The sequence below is a fragment of the Thalia democratica genome, chromosome 4 (assembly GCF_965202585.1).
Source record: "Thalia democratica chromosome 4, ktThaDemo2.hap1.1, whole genome shotgun sequence".
In the NCBI taxonomy this organism is placed as follows: domain Eukaryota; kingdom Metazoa; phylum Chordata; class Thaliacea; order Salpida; family Salpidae; genus Thalia; species Thalia democratica.
In genome coordinates this window covers 53,325,611-53,347,650 of record NC_139168.1, presented here as the reverse complement: position 1 = coordinate 53,347,650, position 22,040 = coordinate 53,325,611, and the positions used below count along the sequence as shown (strand labels likewise).

The 22,040-nt window shown below is 26.8% G+C and overlaps 1 protein-coding gene across 1 annotated transcript; it reads right to left on the bottom strand.

Annotated features, from left to right (window-relative positions):
- Positions 1-5,521: 5,521 nt before the first annotated feature.
- Positions 5,522-21,120, bottom strand: LOC145834310 (NADH dehydrogenase [ubiquinone] 1 beta subcomplex subunit 9-like). The gene is made up of 4 exons (XM_082941709.1): positions 20,950-21,120; positions 20,217-20,382; positions 12,096-12,237; positions 5,522-5,829 (listed from the first exon to the last, which is right to left on the bottom strand). The coding sequence occupies exons 1-4, from the start codon at positions 21,105-21,107 to the stop codon at positions 5,690-5,692; spliced, it is 606 nt and encodes a 201-aa protein (XP_082797835.1). The 5' UTR covers positions 21,108-21,120; the 3' UTR covers positions 5,522-5,689.
- Between the last annotated feature and the right edge of the window lie 920 nt (positions 21,121-22,040).

Here is a 22,040-nt window from a genome sequence, read left to right as displayed (position 1 = left end):
GTAAATATTTGACGGGCCGGATCCAGAAAAATATAGTCCTCAGCGGGCCGGATCATTTCAAGTTAGTGATCTTTTGGATTCAGCTGGATCCTTTTTTTAGATCCGGATCCCATTTTAAACATATTTATCGGATCCGCCTAAATACTAATTTTAGACAAAGATCTAGATCCAAATGGAAGCTAATTTCAAAAAGATTCGAATCCGGTTAGATGCTTATTGATCGGGTATTTCAGAATTTCGAATCAATATATTAATTACCAAGGTTCGGGCCGGATTCCATTTAAAATTAAAAAAGGTTTGGGGGCCGGTTATTTTCACTCTGCGGGCCGGATCCGGCCCGCGGGCCGTACGTTGCCCACCCCAATGTTAGTGTAAAAAAAGAAGGATACTGTATAACTTGTTATTATCATTTCTATACATATGGATGTATTTGTTTACAATTAAATATTAAAAAGTTTGAATGCAGAATTTTATTTTATTTAAAAAACTATCTATTTTTTGGTATTTTTAATCTAAAAATTTTTTTTTTCATAATTTTTAAATTGCAACATTTAAAGTCTTTAAATCTAAAAAAAGAAAGTTTCCGAAAAGTTTGAGGTCTCTAGCTCAAAAATTAATAAGATAGATTTTGAGTGATTTTTTAATTTTCCGAGAAAATTTATCCCAAAAAAATTGCGGTCCACACGTTTGTATAGGAATTATTTCACAAAACTTGCAATATCTCAGAAGTTAAATAAGATATTTTAATTCTATAAAAACTCGCTTGTAGTTTGCACTTAAAGCTTTCGTATAAGAGTCAATGTTATATTTAGTAAAAAAAATGTTGGACCTCCCCTGTGCCCTTAAGAAAATACAAATAGCTTCTAGTTTGATCAAATTGAAAACAATATTACAAGTTTTAATTATTTTAAATCTACTTAGATTATAACTGTTTGCACAAGTTGAAATCCAACTGTAGTTTATAGAGAAAAGTAAATCTAATCAGAGCTCTGTGTCATCGTGCACATAAAACTTGTTTTCTAGAGTTGCTACTAAGTGAAATCAAACAGATCAAGTTACTGCTAAACAAAAACGGGTACCCACAAGAGCTAATTTACAAAACAAAAAAAACAACAGTTTTATTTGAAAAATTTAGATAAAATAAAGACTTAAGAACTTGAAAAATTTGTAGTTACTTACTCCCATTCATTAATAAAAGCTCAGAAATGTTAGAAAAGAAAATTAGACAATTAATAAGAAATACTTATTTGGCAGCATACCCTAGAATCGTCTTCACCTCCAAACCACTATTTACACCTGGTGGTAAAAAGATCCAATATTAAACTTAATTAAAAGTATGGTAATTTACCAATACAGCTACTGTTGTTAAACAAGCTATATTGGATAAGAACAAGACTCATAAGGAAAAGGATAAAAGAGCATGCGCCAAAAAGTGTAGAGTTGCTTTTTCAGAAAAGAACAATGATATACGGGTCAAGGTTTTAAATGCATCTAAACGTTCATCCATTGCAGAACATTTTGTTAATTATACAACTAATGCAAACAGTTATAATCTAAATAGGTTTGAAATTATTAGACTTGTAGTTGTGTTTCGATTTGATTAAACTAGAAGCTATTTGTATTTTGTGAAGGAAATCTATTTTATGTAGTGATCTACCAGAGTTCCTATAAAAGTTCGAACTATAAGATGAACAATAACTTCTTTGGCAAGTGTTTTTGTATATAAAGGTAAGTAATTTTGTAAATAACAAGTATCAACTCATATCAACATCATTTAGCTACAAAGAAACCTATTATTGTTTTTTTAAGTTGTCATGAAGCTATAAAAGTTTTTCGCCAGTTTTTGGAAGCAATAGATTTCGCTTTTGTTCGTATAAATTACCCGCTTTTGAAAATAACCTTACAGAATGAACAAAACATGATGGTGCCAAAAGATACCTTATTGCAAACCTGGCAAAATGTGTGTTTTTTTTCTTGTTTGAGTTCGACCAAGACAAGACTTCAGCTTCTTTAACTTCTTCAGCAGATAAACTTTTATTTCAGCCAAAAAAAACTTATTTCTGTCTCAATATCTTGATCAACTTTAAATGTAAAATAGAACGGAAAAAAATTTTTGGGAACATCAATTTTAGGTAGTTGAGCTTTAGGTTTATTAGGCGGTACTAGAGGACCTTGACCAGTCTCACGACAACTATGATTTTTCACTTCTGATTTCAGTAGCCTTACAACCTTCTGTTTAAGATTAGCAGGGAAAAAGACAAGTCGATACGGTGGATCAACAGCTGTTGTGAGTAAAAACAAGTTGTTATCATAAAGGTTTATTCGTGTGCTGTTATAATTAGTATAAAACTTTCTTTCAACAGCCTCTTTTATACTTTCTGCCAAGGTTGCTAAGTTCGTGGAACTACTTTGACGTGGTGGAGTATAAGCTTTACGACTTAAAATTTTATTTAGTACTACTGCATGCAGGATTACGCTTGACAGCAATGCGTTGTTTTTTACTACACTGCTGCATTACTATGTAAAAAGGTTCGAGCAGTTAACAGGGTTACCACTGGTTTTTTCAAATTTTTTTCTAAGTTTTCCGAATTTCTTCCAGGTTTTTAAAAATATACATTTTTGTATCTATTTTTAGTTAATTTCTATATAAGAAATACTGTTAATTTATTTTAATTTGTTTTTTTAATAAAAAAATTTTTGGATGATGACAAAAAAATCTTATTTATATGAGATATTTTTTATTTCAAATCGAAATTTTACTACTGAAAATGTTAAATTTATTAAAAATTCCAGGTTTTTTAATCAAAGTTCCAGGTTTTTCCAGGTTATTTTTGCCTAAATTGTTGAATTCCAGGTTTCCAGGTTAAGTGACCAACAGTTTGACAGGCCTTGGCTATTAACACAGAGATGTTAATTTCTGAAAACAGTGAATCTTTAATTACCAGTTGAATCGTGTGAATGAAACAGGGTGCTGAAGTGGATTCTAAGAACAACATACTCGCTTTCATGTTAAATGCATTGTCGCGCAGAATTGTTGAACAATTGCTGCCTCTTAAAGTTATAGTGAACAAATATTCAATGAGCTGTATTGTTACAGTTTTTACATTACTTAACATAAAAAAATGAGAATAAAGTAGTAAAATTAAAATTGTTAAGATTTTTAACAAATTGAAACACATCGAAATTTAAGTATATGTTTTACATTACCAAAAGAAACTATTTTAAATTTATATATAACTAAATTTTAGAATTAGTAGAAAAATCTAATTTGCGAAAAACTTTAAATTAACAATTTAATATTTTTACTTTAACGAATGTATGTACCTGTATGTTTACAACAAATAATTAAATTACTTAAACTTCAATTAGTCTGTTTCTGACTAATTTTATATATTTAATATTTAAACACAATAATTTAAGTATATAAAATGAAAGAAGCTGATCGCAGAAAACAGTGTCTTTCTAAACTAACTGGATCCGGATCCGGCCACATCTCAGCTAGGATACAGTTCCAGATCTTTTTTTTAATTAGGATCCGGCCGAATCTGGATCGGAGAAAAAAATGGCCGGTTCCTGGCGAAACTGTATTTTGGATCCAGTAGATCACTAGTTTTATGTGAGTAAAAGTATTTTAGCTATACTGTTTATTTATCTTCGTAGTACTTTATAAGTGTTATTTTCATTATATTGATTAAAAGTTTTACTGTAGATTGATTATAACGTAAGTAAACTTAAATTAATTAATAGTTCTTATTGCTTTTGTCTTTAACTATTACTTTGTGATAACTTGATAATATTATTATAAATAAGTTTTTAAAATCTTATCTCTTGTTAGCTTTGTACTCTACTGATGAGAATTGTTCGAAATATATCTAGTTTTATTGAAATTGTGTGTTTTGTATGGCTTATTGTATAATTACTGGTCACTCGTGTACCAATATTTTGATGTTTTTTATTAAGAACAATGTGATTTTTTATTTTATGCCTTGTTATTAAACAATACAAAAGTAATGAAAAAGATTAACTTGTTGTTTTAGTTCAAGTAAATAATTTAGGAAATGCTCGATACCATATAAATTGTATAAAAAGTTAAAATTTTAAAGCAACCTATAAATTACTTGAATAATTAGTTTTCGTCAGTTTGATATTTAACAAAAGACTTTATAGAACATTTTCTGAGCATTAAAAACAACCCTTATAATTAAAAATGCTAACAGTTTCATTAATAACTGGAGTTTTATATAGTCATGGATTGTAATAATAAAGACTCCTCAAAATGGGTAGCAAGCGGTAATTGACTACTTTAGTGATTAGTGAATTAAATTATACGTTGTTTTAAATAAAAAATTAGGTCTCTTCTTTTTAAATTAGTTTTGTTTATTTTCTACTTTTAATATAAATAGTTTATTTAAATAGTAGTTCAGTATTTCTCTGTAGCTTTCTGCAAGCAAATTTTTGACGAAAATTATGGAGAATTTTGTGTAGTTTTTGACCTGAAAAAGGCTAAATCTGGTTGGATTTAAACTAGTGATCTACCGCATCCTAAAAATATTTCAAAAATTTCCCTTAATACCTGGTGTAAATTACAAATTTTCCCTTAATATCTAGTATTAGCTTCAAAACTGTCCTTCAATACGCCTAAGACCTTTTATTTTTTGCTGTTTTTTTGAATTCCTGAACATCTAGTGAAGTTTAAAAACTTTCAATGACCTACCCGACTCATTTGATTATTTTTCATTTGATTACTTTATTCAGTTATTTTTGTTCATAATTCCAGGTTTTCTTTTTCAAAATTTCTCAAATTCCAGGTTTTTCTAGGATTCCACGTTTTGTGGCAACCCTGTTTATAATAAAATAAAAGTTTTGCATATGTTAGGTTTTTCGAACCTAATCATTTTTTGTTATTTAAATTCAAAAACGTTTAAAACATTTAAAAACGAGTTTTTCCAAGTTTTTTAGTGATTTTATTCAAAGTTTTTTCCAGGTTTTTTTTTGCCTAAATTTAAAATCACAGGTTGTTCCAGTATTTTTGAAACCCCAGATCCGAATCAGGATATTATTTTAAAATTAGGATCCGGCATAATCCAGATCAAAAAGGCGTTATCTGGCCGGATAATTTGATCCGGTAGATCACTATTTTAAACTTATAAGACTTCTGAAGTACTTTAAGTAGAAAAGAAACAAAACCTGCTTGAAATTAAAATCTAGTTTTTTCCAAATATGTATAACACTAACATTGATTTTATATTCACCAAAACTACTTTTTGTATTCAATTGCCACTTAACCCTTTCTGCCCAATTTTTATTTTCGTTCTTAAAACTATGCATATTAAAAATTTTGTGGTCGAATTAAACTTAAACATAAATAAATAACTTATCTCAAAACTCTAATAGAAAACTATTATAAAAGAAACATGAGCTTAAAAACTAAAATTATACCTTAGTATACATAGTATAAAAGAATTAAATAATAAAATATACACTTAAAGCAATGACTATAAGATTGAAAATAAACACCGTATTCATAATTTTATATTTATTCAGGAGTATACTAAAGTAGTACTTTAAATTTCGGAAACGAAAAAATAACCATAGGTTTAAAATATGATAACAACTTTATCGATTTTAAAAATACAAAAAACAGTTTATTTTTATTTTTTAAACTTTTTTTGTAGTTATTTTAAACAATCTACCATTTATCTTTGTTGCCAGGAAAAAAATCCATCAATTTAGGAATATTAACAGGCTTTGTAACAAACCTCCACCAGTAAGGTGGATAGCCATCTTTTTGTGATGACGCAGGCATGGCTTCTGAAATCCCTTCACCACCTATAAGTAAAAATTTATGTCATAAAAAATACATATTTTTAAAGTGTTTTTAAGAATTAAGTTAGATCGTAACAAAAGTGCGAATTAATTTTATATTCATTACCAGGTTTCGGTAACTAACTTACAGTACTGTCGGTAATTAACTATATATAACTAATGTCAATTTTTGTAAATTAAAATATTAATAAAATTTGTACCGATATTGTACACTTCATTTCATAGTTTAATAAGGAATTCATTTAAACCAAAAAAATTTGTGAAGTAAACATTATTCAAATTTAGAACTAGCTTTGAAGGTCATAAAAAGTACAACAAAACTACTAGTAACAAAAATAAACTAAGTTTTCTTTTTAAACAACTTCTGAATCTAATCTAATTTATCAAAGAATCTAACATTCCTACTCTAAAAATAAATTAAATTTATACAATGAACTATTTACATGTTTTCAGATGTTTACTTTTTTTTTAACTTAAATGTGTAAAAAGCTAACTATTACTTTTTTTTAATATCTTAGTTCATAAAATAATTTCAAATTGTCTTGTTAAAAATTATCTTATGTTTCATGTCAAAAAAAAAAAGCAATTATCCTCTGTACACCTTTGCCAAGATTAATCCTAGTTACAGTTTAAAATTAATCTTAAAGTTTGTTCGTATTTTTTAACAAACATAGACTCACTGGATGCTTATTATAAAAGATTTCATAAACATAAACATAACATTAAGAATGTTAAAAATGTGCAATTAAATAAATGTGCAAACTTATAACATTTATTATTTCAAATTCGGGTTCCACCTTAAGGAATTATTAATTATAAAACAATACTTAAAACAGCATTTATAATAAGTTTACGGTATTAAGAGTAAAATATGTTTAAAGTAAAATCAAATAAAAGATGACTTACAATCTAAAGTTACATCTAATAACTTTGTTCTATTTTTTAAATGTTAACAACTATTATCATTTTTAAGTTACTATACAGAGCAAAACAATAGTCTTTGGAATTTTTTTTCAACTAAAACTAAAATATTATTAAAATCATATATATTTTTTTTTAATTTAAGTATAAATTATTGTAACGAATAGTCGTGATATTTTAAGAAAAGTTTTTAGAATATTATGAAAAACGCAAGAAGAGGCTCTAGTTTAGCTTCAAATTAAGGACAAATTCAGAGATTAGTAAGATTTTGAAGTAGCCAAATCCACAGTTTACCATGCCTAAAAATACTTAAGGATCTCGGTACAACTAAAGATAAGATAACGGTAAAGCAAGTTCGCTGGAATGTATAATAAAATCAACTTGCACAGTATTTTTCTTTATTGAACTGACATATGTTTCTGTGTGTTAAACGAGTTAACACATTCCACGGAGTTCTGTAAAAAATAACAAGTACTGCAAGAAAAGAATATAAGATAAAGTAGGTGTGTATTTAGTAAAGATAAGCATAACTAACATTGTTATCTTGCAATTGTTATTATTTTTTACATAACTGTGTGGGAGGATGTTAACTCGTTTAACACACAGAAACATATGTCAGTTCAATAAAGAAAAATCTACATGTGAAAATCTAAATAAAGATATTGATTAATATCAATTTTTGTTATTTCAGATCGAAAACTCTTAAATATTAATAAGTTTTATTAAATTAAAATATTTTTAGATATACAATCACAAAAATTTCAAGCAATAGGCAAATAAAAGTAAAATTCAGGAAAATCAAGGGATTTTCATAGCTTTTTTTAATTTTATAAAAGGAAATCAAGGGAATTGAAAACCCTGCACGTAAGAAAGGCGAAGGTAAACCGAGTAAGGATGTAGATCGAAAGAGAGTAAGCTTTTTATCATGGTCTGAGTTGCCTTAATTGTCTCCCTAATGACTGTTCCTGATATTAAAATGAAAAAAGTATAAACATTATCCTGTTTTTTATCAAAGCAATCAGCCGTGTAAATTTTAAAGGCTCATTTTATTATGCATTGTAACTTTTTTAAATCTAATTTTAATAGCGTTTTTCTACGTTTTGTGTATAACACCTACCGTCTGCTTTATATAATAGTTAAAGGTGCCACAAATACCCACGAATTAATCAACATGGTACACGTTTTTAGTTTTCATTGTAAAAATGACTATGTAAGTCGTACATCTCAATGTTTCCATGTCAGACGAGAGCAGCATGTAACAAAAAAGCTAAAAATGTTCTTTTTAAATGACGACTAAAAGCTCAAAGGTGAACAGTCATTCATCCATGAACCAACACCTCCTCATGAATCCAAGTTGTGTTGAAAACTACATAGATAGTAGATTTAAACTTAAATCTAGAGCAAGAAACGCCTACAATCTCTCAGTTCTAGAATCGTTGTTCATTAGAACTCGCGAGCCGAAAATTTGTAGACAATGAAATGTATATAACTTAAAACTGTATGAAAGTCTGTTTTAGTGTTGTTATTTTTGTCAGTTTAAAGTAAATTTTTAATAATTTCAGATGGTTTTATTATAATAATTCTATCTTAAACTTAACTAAAACATTCTTAATCAAAGCAATATCTTTAAAATGACAAAATTTATAAAAATCTATCAAATAGTAAACATCTTTTAAACACTACAAAGTTTAAAAATTGTTATATCTAAAAAGAACTAAACAGCAATTTCTGACGAAATAAACCAGGTTTTCAACTCTGTTCTGGTTAAGAACAGTTTTGTATACTGATCGACTTCTAAAGAAATTTACAAAGATGTTTCTCCCACCCAACAAAAAAGTAACATCGTCTATAAATTTAGTTGTCACTTGGTAGTGACTACGTGGGAAAACATCTCAAAGGTTTCACGTAAGAATCGATCAGCATGTTCTAAAAATCTTGAAAAGCTGGTTTGATGGTCATTCGGAGAAACTTACAAAAAATACTTCTCGGGGATTGGGCAACATTTGATGGACAATCATGAGTGTGCGAGAAATTACAAAAAACAGAACTTTCCAGTTTTGTGAGAGCGGAAAACTCTTTTCAGCTACACATTCTAGAAGCCTTATCCATTCAATCTTTAAGGCCCAGTCTATGTAAGCAGAAAAAGTTCGTGTACCAAACTAGACTTTTTAAATCCGTATGTTAAGTAATTTTTAAGTATATTTAGCTTCTCGTATAGTTTTTTAAAAATATGATTTTATTTTCATTTTTATTATTGGTTTATTTTAGTTTTATTTTAATCTAACAAGTTTTAATAGTACAGCAAAGTTCTACAGTATAAGTATTTAGTTAATTTTACATTCGATTATGACGTTATTTTATATTTTAAAACTTTAAACTACAGTATAATTTTATTTCAATTTTAGAATTCACAGTAACCTCTCGCATCTTTACGCACTCGTGACATTACGCACTCTCGTTTAGTTACGCGTTTTAGATTTTTTAAAATTAAAAAAATAAAAATTTTAATTTTTTTTAATATTACACAAATTGGGTTTATTGTATATTTTTAATTTAAAATATGTTTTTAAATGCTAACTCACCTCTCTATATCTTTAAACTTTGTAAACTTATGTTGCTTGACTAATTAATAAACATTTAGTTATACCTCAGTATATCAGAAATTTTGTTAAAAACAAGAGATTAGATTAAAATTCTGAAAGAAGTATGAATTTGTTAAATAATGAAAGTATAATGAAATAATGAGAGTTTAAAACAGAAATAAATAATACAGCACTCTTGCCCTATATATGAATAAACATCTAAAAAAGAAATCTAATGAAATTTCCTAGCAAAAAGTAGCTGTGATACTTAATAAATGTAGTATAACACAAATCTCAATTGTTTTTTTTTTTGAAAACATATCACTAACTTCATTTGACGTTTTTTTTTAGTTTAAGTTCTTCTGTAACACTTGCTTTGCACAGCAGGCGTTGTAAAAACATAAAAAGGGTTCGTGCGCGAAATTTTTTTCATTTAGCCTGACTGAGACCAATTTAGCCTGACATTTTTTCAAAGTAAGGAAAATCCCCTTTAGAAGTCAATTTAGGTATTGGTGGGTCTTGATTAGTACTATAATAGTTACTGACTTCAACCAGCTTTATCTCAAAAATATTTTGAGCTATGAAAATAAGCAAAAAGCAACTCATAGCTTAGTTACAACTCAATAAAATAAGACTAAATTGTAAAAAAGGTGATTTACCCCCCTATGCCCTTAACATAAAAAATTCAGTGATAAGTTTTAAAATAATTGTTATATCTAAACTATTTCTAGTGTAAAAATTTAATATTACTAAATACAATTGTTCAATTTTATTAAGCACTAAGTAAAGACATTATAACCAGAAGGTTTATAATAAAACGACGTGCATTGTCGTGGTTTATTAAAATTTAAAATGAAACGCTTACATGAGTATTAAAATAAGTAAAAAATGTTTATTATAGTATTTTGACTAATACTTAAAATTGATACATAATTATAAATCCTAAACTCTTAATAAATACAGTGATTGTTGATGTCATATAAGTTTTAAAAAGCTTACACTTAAATAAAAAAACCTTTAATATTTGTTCATGTAAAGAAAAATGAGTTGTACCTAAAATTTGTACTCCCACAAAACTTAGTACTTATATCTTAAAGCAAAGTTTAAGTGTTGTGAATATCTCTAATAACTTTAAACAAACAGTAAAATATATAAATAAACTGCTAAGAGTTTTAATTTAAAAAGTATTTGGTATAACGCCTTTTAATTAGAAATTAAAACAGTTCAACCAACTAAGGTCTGAAAACATAGCTGATGTAAACAAATTCAAACAAACAGCTACATAGTTGAACTAACCTGTTATTAGTACAGTTAAAATATAATTAAATTTCTAGAACAATTTTTTGCAGTATAAAAAGCCTTAGCTAAACCAGTAAAGTTAATTTTATAACGTTTATATAAGTGTAATGTTACAAGGTTGCAATAGTTTTTTTTTCATGGTTTTCTGAATTTCTTCCAGGTTTGCAAAAGACAATTTTTTTGCCGTTTTTAGTATAAAATTAAACAGCTTAAAATTAATGAAAATATAAAGTAATGCTGCTTTAGCTTTGTTTTATGTAGAATAAAATTTTAAGTCATACAATAAAAGTTATTGCATATAATAGATTTTTCGTATCTTACCTAAATTTCAATATTTTACATGTATAAGTTGTTCAAAATTCCGGGTTTTACCAAGTTTTTTTTCAAAATTTCTCCTTTTCTAGGTTTTTTTTTGCCAAAATAGTCAAACTTAAGATTTTATGGCAACCCTGATATTAATTATTTATATTTATTCTAGTTTGTACAGTAACTTACTTTATAGAGCATGTTTTTCTACAATTTGAAAGTTTTATTAAATTAAGGGCATAGGGGGTCCACCTTGATTTTTACAAGTTGATGTTATATTATAGTTTTATCTGAGCTATCAGACATTTTTAACAGATTTAAAAAATTCAAAGTAACTTTTGACTTATAAGCGATCAAAGTCGGTGACCTCTATAGGTTCCTAATGGAAGGCGCAAACAAAAAACGCAAAAAAAACTATTTTATTTAAAATCTATCTTTTCCTTCATTTTTTAACCAATCTTCTTCAAATTTTCACAGAAATTCCATTATTAAATTTTAAAAAGACTTTTTAATTTTGAAAATTTTTGTTTTTTGGTTTTCAACCTAAAACTTTTGTTTTTTAATATTTTTAAAATCGCAACATTCAAAGTCTTTTGAACTAAAAAGGAACATTTTCTAAATTTTTGAGGTAAATAGCTCAAAAAATGAAGGAAAAAATAGATTTTTAGAGAGTTTTAAAATTTCCAAGAAAATTGACCCCTAAAAACTTGCGGTCCATACGTATCGGAAATTTTTTTCAAAAATTACAATTTCTCAAAAGTTGAATAAAATTTTTCAATTCTATAAAAACTGACTTTTAGTTTGTACTTTAAGCTTTCGTATAAAAGTCAATGTCATTTTTAGAAAAAAAAAAAGTTTCAAAATTTTTCTTTTGCGTGTAAAATTTGTATGCTTGCGAGCCGCATTTATATCCTTCATAGGCCGCAGTTTACCAACCCCTGTCTAACGTCAGTTTTTAGAAACTTTATTTTAACTTTTGAAGTGGATAATTTATATATAAATTTTCTTTTAATAATCACTATTATTTTCAAATAACGAATTTTCAACTTTTTGGTTACAATAAAAATTGTAGCTTATGTATAAAAGAATTGAAAATAATTATAATTAATAAATAATTATGCTATACCAAAATATTTACAAAGCATTATATTATTCACTTACTTTCAATCGATTGCTTATCAAACATTTTTAAATCTTTTTGCTCCAAGTCCCAAGTTTGTTTTCTCAGTTCTTGCCATTTTTCACGCTTTTCAAAATAGTCAGGAAAATGTGCTTTCATTTCTGGAGTCCATTTGTCCATTGACTGTAAGTTTACATTTATTTATAATAATTTCGCTCATAGTTTATTATAACATCCTTAAGGATTAACAACTCTTAACTAGAAAGTTTTTATTATCTAGTAATAATAACTATCAAAGTTTTAGTTTCATTTCAAGCAAGAAATTTTGTAATAAAGTTTAAACATATAAAATAACAAATTAATAAACATTCGACAATTGCAACATAAATAGTTTTTTATCAAATAATATTTTTAAAACATCAAAAAATATATAAAATTATCTAATCATGTTGATTTTCTTTTATTCTTTCCCCTTAATATCTAAATTATTGACTTTACTAAAACATTTTTCAAAACCATAATTAAATAATTAGATTACAAAATCCATAAAATTGTGTTTAGTAAATTTCTCAATTCGGCTTATTAAAATTTACATTAAAGGTAAATTATTTAAAAAAGCTTTTCTGATGCTATACTTTAGATGATCAATTGAAAATAAACCGTCATACTTTTTATGATAAGATGACTTGTCAATAAAATTATAACAATTAGCTAATAGAATTTTATATGGGTTATGACATTTTTTTATTGTTATTTTAAAAACAAGTGTTATAATCAAAATTTTAACTTATGTTAAAAATATATATTTAAATGCTCAACACTACAACTAATATACATTACGACAAATTCTGAATAAAGAATTAAGTCTAATGAATAATTACAAGATAAATTTTTTAGGCTAAAATCTAGCCTTTTACTTAAAATTAAACTATCCTGCTGTGTCAGCTTTAAACAATGAGTAAAGCAATAAACAACCATGACAAACTAACTTCAATTTTATTACTTTTTTCAGAAGTAATAGCTATTAATTGAAAGTTATATATAGTGAATTCTACAATTGAAAAAAAAACTATATAACCTAACTATTTTTGAAAGCAAAAAATTTGAAAAACTAAAAAAAAACAACACCTACAAATACACTTATACAGTACAAAAAAAAAGACAAAATTAACTAAGTTTTCGGAAAATAATACTAGTAAATATAATAAACTAATTAAATCTAATAAGTTTTGATAGTTTTGATTAGTGATCTACCGAATCCAAGATTCGGTATCAGAATCATCCGAATCCGGCCTTTTTTGACTCGGATTCGGATCCGGCCGAATCCTAATTTCAAAATAAGATTCGGATTCGGTATACCACTTTAAACTTTTTGAATTTTACTCAATTGTTTGTCAAAAGTTAAATAAAATGTAAAAATAATTAATTATTTCACGGTTGAGTGGATAAAACAGTGCTTTTTCACACTTATAAAAGCCTTCTTAACCTTGATTTAGAGTTTTGCACACAGTATAAAAACTATGATAATTTTTTTTTTAACTCTCAAATAAAATTAAATCATTACATAGTTAAGGCGTTTAATCTCAGCTTTTTGGATAACCGCTCTTACTTATTCATCATATGTTTAGTTTTTTATGTTTGCTCGTGAACCTATTTCGGTTGAAATAACATTTTGGCTTTTCTCCTACGAGAATATAAAAAATAAACATACTTTTAGGTAATTTATTTCATTTCATTTTAGTAAGGTTTTCCTCAGGTCACCTGAGTTCAGTAAAATCTTATCTGCATAGCTCAGGCCTTACTAGGATTTTTAAAACATCTATTAAGGTTATCTTGAATATTTATGACATTTTTTATGGATAAATTTATGGAATTTTTAGTAGGGAGGTCTAATTTACAAGGTTAGAAGTCAAGTATGCAGAAAGGGACACTTTTGCACGAAGGGTAACTTTTGCACGAAGACTTTGCATGGGTTGAAATTTTATTTTATATTTAATTTATATTATTTTTATTAATTTTAATTTTAATTTTTTTATTTTTTTATTAATTTAAAAAATTCATTTGTTTTATTTTTACTATCACTGTTACCCCTAACCCTTACCCTCGGTCGGTAGCTTTTTTTTTCCTTTTTTTTATTATTATTATTTTATTTTTTAACTGTTCAAAATATAGGTTTAATTGTTTGCTAACAAAAGATCCTAGTGAAGTAACTTCACTGGAATATAAATAAAAACAAATTATACAGTAATCTTCCTTTATTCTACTAACATATGTTTCTGTGTGTCAACGAATCAACACACTTCAACTGGGTTCTGTAAAAAAATAATTACTGTAATGAGAGAATAGAAGCATAGAATAAAGTAGGTGTATACATGTTTTCATTAAATAAGATATTTTCTAAAGATAATAGTTATTAATAGGTGAAATACTTAATATTAAATCCGACTGTTATAAAACTATATAATATTTGTGAAGTCTAATTTAGCTTACTTTACTTATTTTAGACTTAATAATCACAAATATTACAAAGTTTTATAACAGTCGGATTTAATATTAAGTATTTCACCTATTAATAACTATATCTGTAGAAAATATCTTATTTTAATGAAAACATGTATACACCTACTTTATTATATGCTTCTATTCTCTAATTACAGTAATTATTTTTTTACAGAACCCAGTTGAAGTGTGTTGATTCGTTGACACACAGAAACATTTGTTGGTAGAATAAAGGAAGATTACTGTATAATTTGTTTTTATTTTATTTTTTATTAATTTATTTTTCTTGATTTTAGTCATTTATAGTTTTTATAACTTTTATTTTTTTACTATCACTTTTACCCTTAACCCTTATCCTAGGTTGGTAGCTTTTTTTTATTTTTTTACTCCGAGCTAAAATAACCCTCCGTGCAAGAATGTCCTCGTGCAAAAGTGACCCTTCGTGCAGAATTGTACCTTTGTGCATATTTGACCCTGCGTGTAAAAGTATTTTCGTGCATAATTGAACCGTTCCCAGTTTACAAAGAACATTTAAATGTTTTAAGTATCTTTTGTTTGCTTAATATGGCATTCAATCTCCTTTTAGGTGTTATTGATTATTTATTTAACTGTGTCATAAATTACTTGTGACAAGGACTAATAATACTTATATATTTAACTTTTTTCCTAATTGTTAAAAATATTATCAATTTATTGTGTCTTTTTTGGAAAGCCTGTTAGTTCGAATAAAAAATCTCAGTTATAATAAGGTTGTTTTTTTTACAAATGATTCATATACTTCTTTTACCGCGCATTAGTTGAATGAAAGTTTTGAGTTCAAAAATCGTGTTTTACATTGCCGAAAAAAAACATTGCAGAAACACACTGGCCAAAACATCTGTAATTACATTCAGGATATGCTTAGTAATTAACATATTACCTTGGATCATGTTCACGTTTTTTGGCGAGACAATGCAAGAAACATTAAAATTGCAATATCATTGTTAAAAGCCTTGTCAGTACCCTGTTTTATCCATACGCTTTAGCTAGTCATTAAGAATTCATTATTTGAGGACAATTGTATAAAATTGTATAAAATTTTGACCACGCACAAACAAAACAAAAAGCCTTGCTTCTTTTTCAAGAGTTAGACAAAGGTGGAACTGAACATATTTTATGCTAGTGAGACTTAAAATACTAAAATCAAGTGTCTAGTACAATGTGGCTAAATATAAAACCGATCAAGATTCGATTATTACAGCTGAAGAATGGCAACTGGTTAATCACATTATTCTACTACTCGAACTTTTTTTTGTAACAAAGGAGTGTAGTGAAAACGCGACATTGCTCTCAAGCGTGATCCCGCATGCAAGATCAATGACAAAGTTTGTTAACTTTTATGAAAATTCAGAAGTAGTATCAAACTTTTGTAAAACTTAATCCAAAAATATAGGAGAGGCTTGTGAAAAAAGGTTCTATACCAATTTCAACAACTTAAACCTGAATAACAACAAATTACTGTTAGTCACAACAGCTGTTGATCCCTGATATTGACTTTCAGCTTTCCCTTCTTACCTTAAATATAATGTTAAATAGCAGCTAAAATTAAATGTTACAAAACGTATCTGCTTCCAAGCTAATTAAAGTGGTGATTCTCCTATATTGCCACCAGAGAAACTAAAAGCACAACCCTCTGTAAATTTTGATCCGAAAAAGTTTTTAACTTCCTTTTCTTTGTTCAAAATAGAATCAAACACAGCTACACAGAAGGGCGAGCAACAGGATTCTTTTGATGAAGAAATTGAAGCAGAAATAAAAAGGCTTTTTGCCACAGAAAATTTGAATGCAGAAACTGAAGAGGATTAAGTCTTAAACTGGTGGAACTTGAACAAGAAAAAATACCTTCACCTTAACAGCTTTGCAAGGAAATATCTTGCTGCACCATCATCTTCTGTTTATTAAGAAAAAAATATTTTCTGAAGCTGGTAATTTGTACGAGCAAAAGCGTAATCGATTGCTTCTTAAGACCGGCGAACAGCTTTTATTTCTCCACCACAACTTGAAAAAACAAGAATAGTCTTTTAAAGTATAACAGAGACATCTTTTGCAATTGTAATTCGTTTTATATTTTTAAACAGTTGCTTAAGTTAATTATTATTTATTTTTTGTAATGGTAAAAGTGTAAAACTAAGTTGAATTGAAAAACTTATTATAACAAATTTAATTACTATCTTTTTTAGGCCTTTACTATAGTTGGTATATATTTCAATTTAATACGGCTCTATTTTATTTTCAATTAATACTTTGTTTAATAAATATGAAAACTTGCAATAGTTTATGTTCTAATTCGTTAATAGTCAAGATAAAATCTAAATCTTAAGTTAAACGTAAAATGTTGTAACTTTTTTTGTGATTTGTTTTTTGATTTTAGCACTTATTAAAGTTGATAATTTATTTATTTTGCATAACAAAAAATACAAGTTAATTGTTTATGTTGTTTGCATGCATATCAAAATATTGAAACTAAGTTCTTGTGAATGTAGCTTGATTTCTTTTTCAGCAAGACAAATAAATTAAAAAATAGGTGGGGATACTGGAGTTTTTAAGTACCAATTCAATGAGAAACACATTCTAAGTTTAAAATTTATTCGCAGACGGCGTTTAGACTTTTCATAAGTCATTATCAACAAAATACTGTGCAAAATAACTAAAAATTAGTGTTAAACAATTAAGTATACAAAAATTTTAAGTAATACAATACATAAACATTTATAAATTAAAATTATAAACTACAATAAAACAATATGTTACATAACTAGTTACACATTGTTAAAAAATATATATCAAACTAATCTTCAACTATTTTAATCATTTATTTAACTTTTTGTGGGATTTTTCGAAAGAAAAATCTTTTTGGAAGATACAGAATATGTCGTCGACATATCGAAGGTATATAACTGGATTATTTTCATGTTCAGTGTTGAAAAAATTTTTCTCTAGTGTTCCCATGAAGTAATTTGCTAAATTAGGCGCTAGTGGGTTTCCCATGCTTACGCCATCTATTTGAGTATATAACTTCTTATTATATTGGAATAAAACTCCAGTAACAGACTTTGAAAGATTTAACATGTTTGATTGTGGTATGGTACTATCACGTACTCCATTTGCAATCATTTGTTATGTTTCATTCAGTGGTACATTAGTAAATAGTGAGACTACGTCAAAGCTAATGCAGTAATCACCGTCTTTATGTTCATATTTAGAAAGTTTTTCTAAAAACTCTTTGTTGTTTTCTACACAATATTGTTTTGGGATATGATGTTTTATTGTTACATCCAGATATTTAGCTAATTTATATGATGGTGTATTTAGCATTGATACAATAGGTCTTAAATTGGTAATCTTTTTTATGGACTTTACACGTGCCATACAACTTGCCTGTCGAGTTTAAATTTTAGTGCAGCGGCACCAACTAAATGGAAAAGAGCTCTAATACTGTGGTTTGTGAACAGAGCAAGAATTATAGCTTCTACGCTTAAAATTTACCTAGAAGAAATCACAAACTTAAAAGAAAAATTCTTTAAAAATGGTTATCCAAAGAAATTTGTCAATGACGTAATCAAAAGATCTATTAACATTAATAAAGACTGCACTAAGAAAAAACTAAGTAGCTCAGACTTCAAAAATATCGTAAAGGTACCTTATATTGGAAAACCTAGTAATAAGTATAAAAAGAAACTAGAAAAGCTTTTAAATAACTACATCGAAGACTTCAAAGTAATTTTTACCACAACAAAAGTAAGCAATTACTTCAGTAATAAAGATAAGACACCCTATGAATTAAAATCAAACGTGGTCTATGGGTATAAATGTTCTTATGATAAAAGTATCCAGTATATTGGATTCACTTCACGACCATTAGTAGAAAGAGTTAAAGAACATTTAAAAGGCAAAAAGCTGTATCTGACCACATTAGCAATTGTAATGTTTGTAAAAATGAAAAAATAACTGTTAATAATTTTGGAATTTTGAAAGAATGTAGAAATAAATTTGAGACTCTGATAACTGAAGCTCTGCTAATTAAACGTTATAATTCAATTTTATATAAACAATTAACTAAGCGGGGTATTACCCATACACTAAAGTTTTTTGATTAGTTTGATATATATTACTTTAATAATGTGTAACTAGTTATGTAACATATTATTTTATTGTAGTGTATAACTTTAATTTATAAATGTTTATATATTTTATTACTTAAAATTTTTGTATACTTAGTTGTTTAACACTAATTTTTAGTTATTTTGCACAGTATTTTGTTGATAATCACTGATGAAAAGTCGAAACATTGTCTGCAGATAAATTTTAAACTTAGAATGTGTTTCTCATTAAATTGATATTTAAAATAAACTACTTTTAAATAAAAATGTATTTATCTATTAACACATCAAAAATATCATTCAAACTTCTACAGGATTCGTGCGCGAAATTTTTTTCATTTAGCCTGACTGGGACCAATTTAGCCTGACATTTTTTCAAAGTAAGGAAAATCCTCTAAAGAAGTCATTTTAGATATTGGGGGTCTTAATTAGTACAATTGTAGTCTCCTAATTCAACTAGCTTTCTCTCAAAAATGTTTAGAACTTTAAAAATCTGCAAAAAACAACTCATAGCTTAGTTACAACTCAATAAAATAAGACTAAATTGTGAAAAAAGTGATTGACTCCCCCCTCCCCCCTTAACATAGCAAATTCATAGATAAGTTTTAAATTAACTGTTATATCTAATCTATTAGTAGTGTAAAAATTAATATATATTACTTAACATAATTGATAAATTTAATTAAACACTAAGTAAAAACATTATAACCAGAAGATTTATAATAAAATGACGTGCATTGTCGTGTTTTATTAAAACTTTAAATGAAACGCTTAAACGAGTATTAAAATTCAAACAAACAGCTGTTGTTGAACAAAACTGTAATGTTTAAACTGTATTTTTTTATAAATTTTCATAATTATGACGTATATAATCTACTCAAAACAAAAGAATGAAGATTCTTAAATATTTATTAAAGATTCAACAAAAGGTTTTAAGCATTTATTTTTACAAATACTGACTGATTTTGTCTTTAATAATTAAATCATTATTTAGAAATAAATTCACATCTCAATTTGATCTTAAAAAGACTTCTCAGTTTTTTTTTATCAAAAATTTTGAAGCATTTAAGCTGAGAAAAACTGAGATTCTCAAATTTTTAAATAAAAAAACTGATTTAGCCTGACGTTTTTCACCTTTTTTCAAAAAAAATGATTTAGCCTGACTTAGCCTGATTTAGCCTGACGCGCACGAACCCTGCTTCTACTAAGTAAGTAATATTATAACACGTAATTATTATTTATAAATTTGTATTGTAATTACATTACAAGCAGCTTAAATCTTTAAAATTTCAATTATTAAAATATTTAGATTCGTACTTGGATTCGGCCAGGCCTAAAGTTTAATATTGAGATTCGGATTTAGATTCGGCCAAATTCTATTTTAAAAATAAGATTTGGATCCGGCTAAATCCTAATTTGCAAATAAGACTCAGATTCGAATCCGGCCGAATTCTAAATTTTTGAACTTGGTAGATCACTAGTTTTGATATTTTTTTAAAATTTCATAATAAAGTTTGTTTATACTTTTTCATCGACACGATCTGTTTCTTCTCTAGCATATGCAAAACCATCAGGATGATTATGGAACAAAACAGGCATGGTATGTTGATTTAACCAGAACTCTTCCTCTCCCATTTTCAGTATTTCAGTTGCAACAACTGGATCATTTTCATTTTTGAATTTGTCAAACCTGTTTTGATGTTGACATTTAATATATTTTATTTTTTACAATACCACAATGATATATAAACCTTCTAAACTTAGCATATAATCTATTTAGTCTTGGTTAAAGTAAATCAAGTATAAACTGCTAAAGAAGAGTAAATTATTGTAGAAGCTAACTTCTAAATTAAAAAAAAAAGTTATTGACTAAAGTCTAATCTTTGAAGCTTAAACAAAGCAGTAATAGCTTTATCAAAATAAAAAAATATATAGTTAAACCTTAATGCTATTATGACAGAGATAAAAAAGATTAATACATACCTGTTATTATCAACAACAATTACATAAAGTAAGTAGTTTAGTATAGCAAACTGCTTTGAATAATCAAAATTTATATGAAAACATAAGAAAACTAATTTTCAAAACTTGAATTAAAAGTTAGCAAATTTTAGAAAAACTACAAACTTACATTAACACAAACTGAGTGAGAAGCAACCTTAAAATTGTTGTAAAATAAATTATATTGTTTATATATATCAAACTTTGGTAATAAACAATAAAGTTATTTCTGATATGAATAATTTAACAAAAAAACCTAGCTCTCAATAAAGTGCGCTCGTAACAGTAGGTAGCTCTCCCGTGTCTGATGCAGTGAGACTCCAAGTGTCGTTGAGCACGTTTATATAATGATAAAACTCTACGCTTGTGGGATACAAATTTGTATAGACTGCCAACTGGCACAACATTTGCCATAATAAATTTAAATATCTCTAAATAATAATTTCCAAGTAACTATATTAATTGATATTAAAATCAATATATTTGATAATTTTCGTAGACTTTTTTGTTGCTACAATGTATAAAACTCATAAGAATAATTCAAACTAAAACTTAAAAGTGAAAAATAACTTTTATTAATAAATTATATTCTTTTATTAGATTATAAATAAAGAAAACTTAATATATAAATGATTTATTAAATATATAAAAAAAATGGCATTACATTAAATGGTTGAATCATTTTTTTTTAATTATAATACATTGGTCCATACCAGGGACATAGCAGGCCTAACATAGTTACTGTTGAAAAAAAATACACCTGAGACGATGTCTGAGGGAGTACAGAGCAATTTAAGGGCATAGGGAGGTCTTCCATTTTTTTCAGTTTGATCTTATTTTATAGATTTTTAACTAAGCTACAAATTGATTTTTATAAATTTTTTATACTCAATATAACTTAATAGATATAGCAGGTTAAAGTTGGAGGCAACAACAGGTTCCTTAAGGGAGGCACAAACTAGAACAGCAAATAACTAGAAATCACTAAAAATCTATCACCTCCTACATTTTTGAGATAACTACCTCAAACTTTCAAGAAAAGTTCCTTGAAATATTTAGAAAATCCTTTTTAAAGGAATTATCAAAAAACTAAAGAATTGAAATTTTATAGAAAAACCAACAAAAAAAAAGTTTATTTTTTGGTTTTTTTGTAATACTTTTTTTTGTTATGACAGGAGTTTCTAAAAGTTGCAAATAACATTTCTGAAAGAGTGAGGTAATTATCTCAAAAAATGTATGAGGAGATAGATTTTAGTGATTCCTATGTATTTGCCATTTTAGTTTGCCCCTCCCATAAGGAATCAATTGTAGTCTTCATCTTTGACCGGCTATATCTCTAAAAACTTT

Excerpts from the sequence above, each read along its gene's own strand:
- LOC145834310 (XM_082941709.1), bottom strand. The coding sequence starts at position 21,107 with ATGGCAAATGTTGTGCCAGTTGGCAGTCTATACAAATTTGTATCCCAC. Across the intron at positions 20,383-20,949 it reads CGCACTTTATTGAGAGCTAG|GTTTGACAAATTCAAAAATG; the intron begins GTTTTTTTGTTA and ends ACATCAAAACAG. Across the intron at positions 5,830-12,095 it reads TGATAAGCAATCGATTGAAA|GTGGTGAAGGGATTTCAGAA; the intron begins GTAAGTGAATAA and ends TTTTACTTATAG.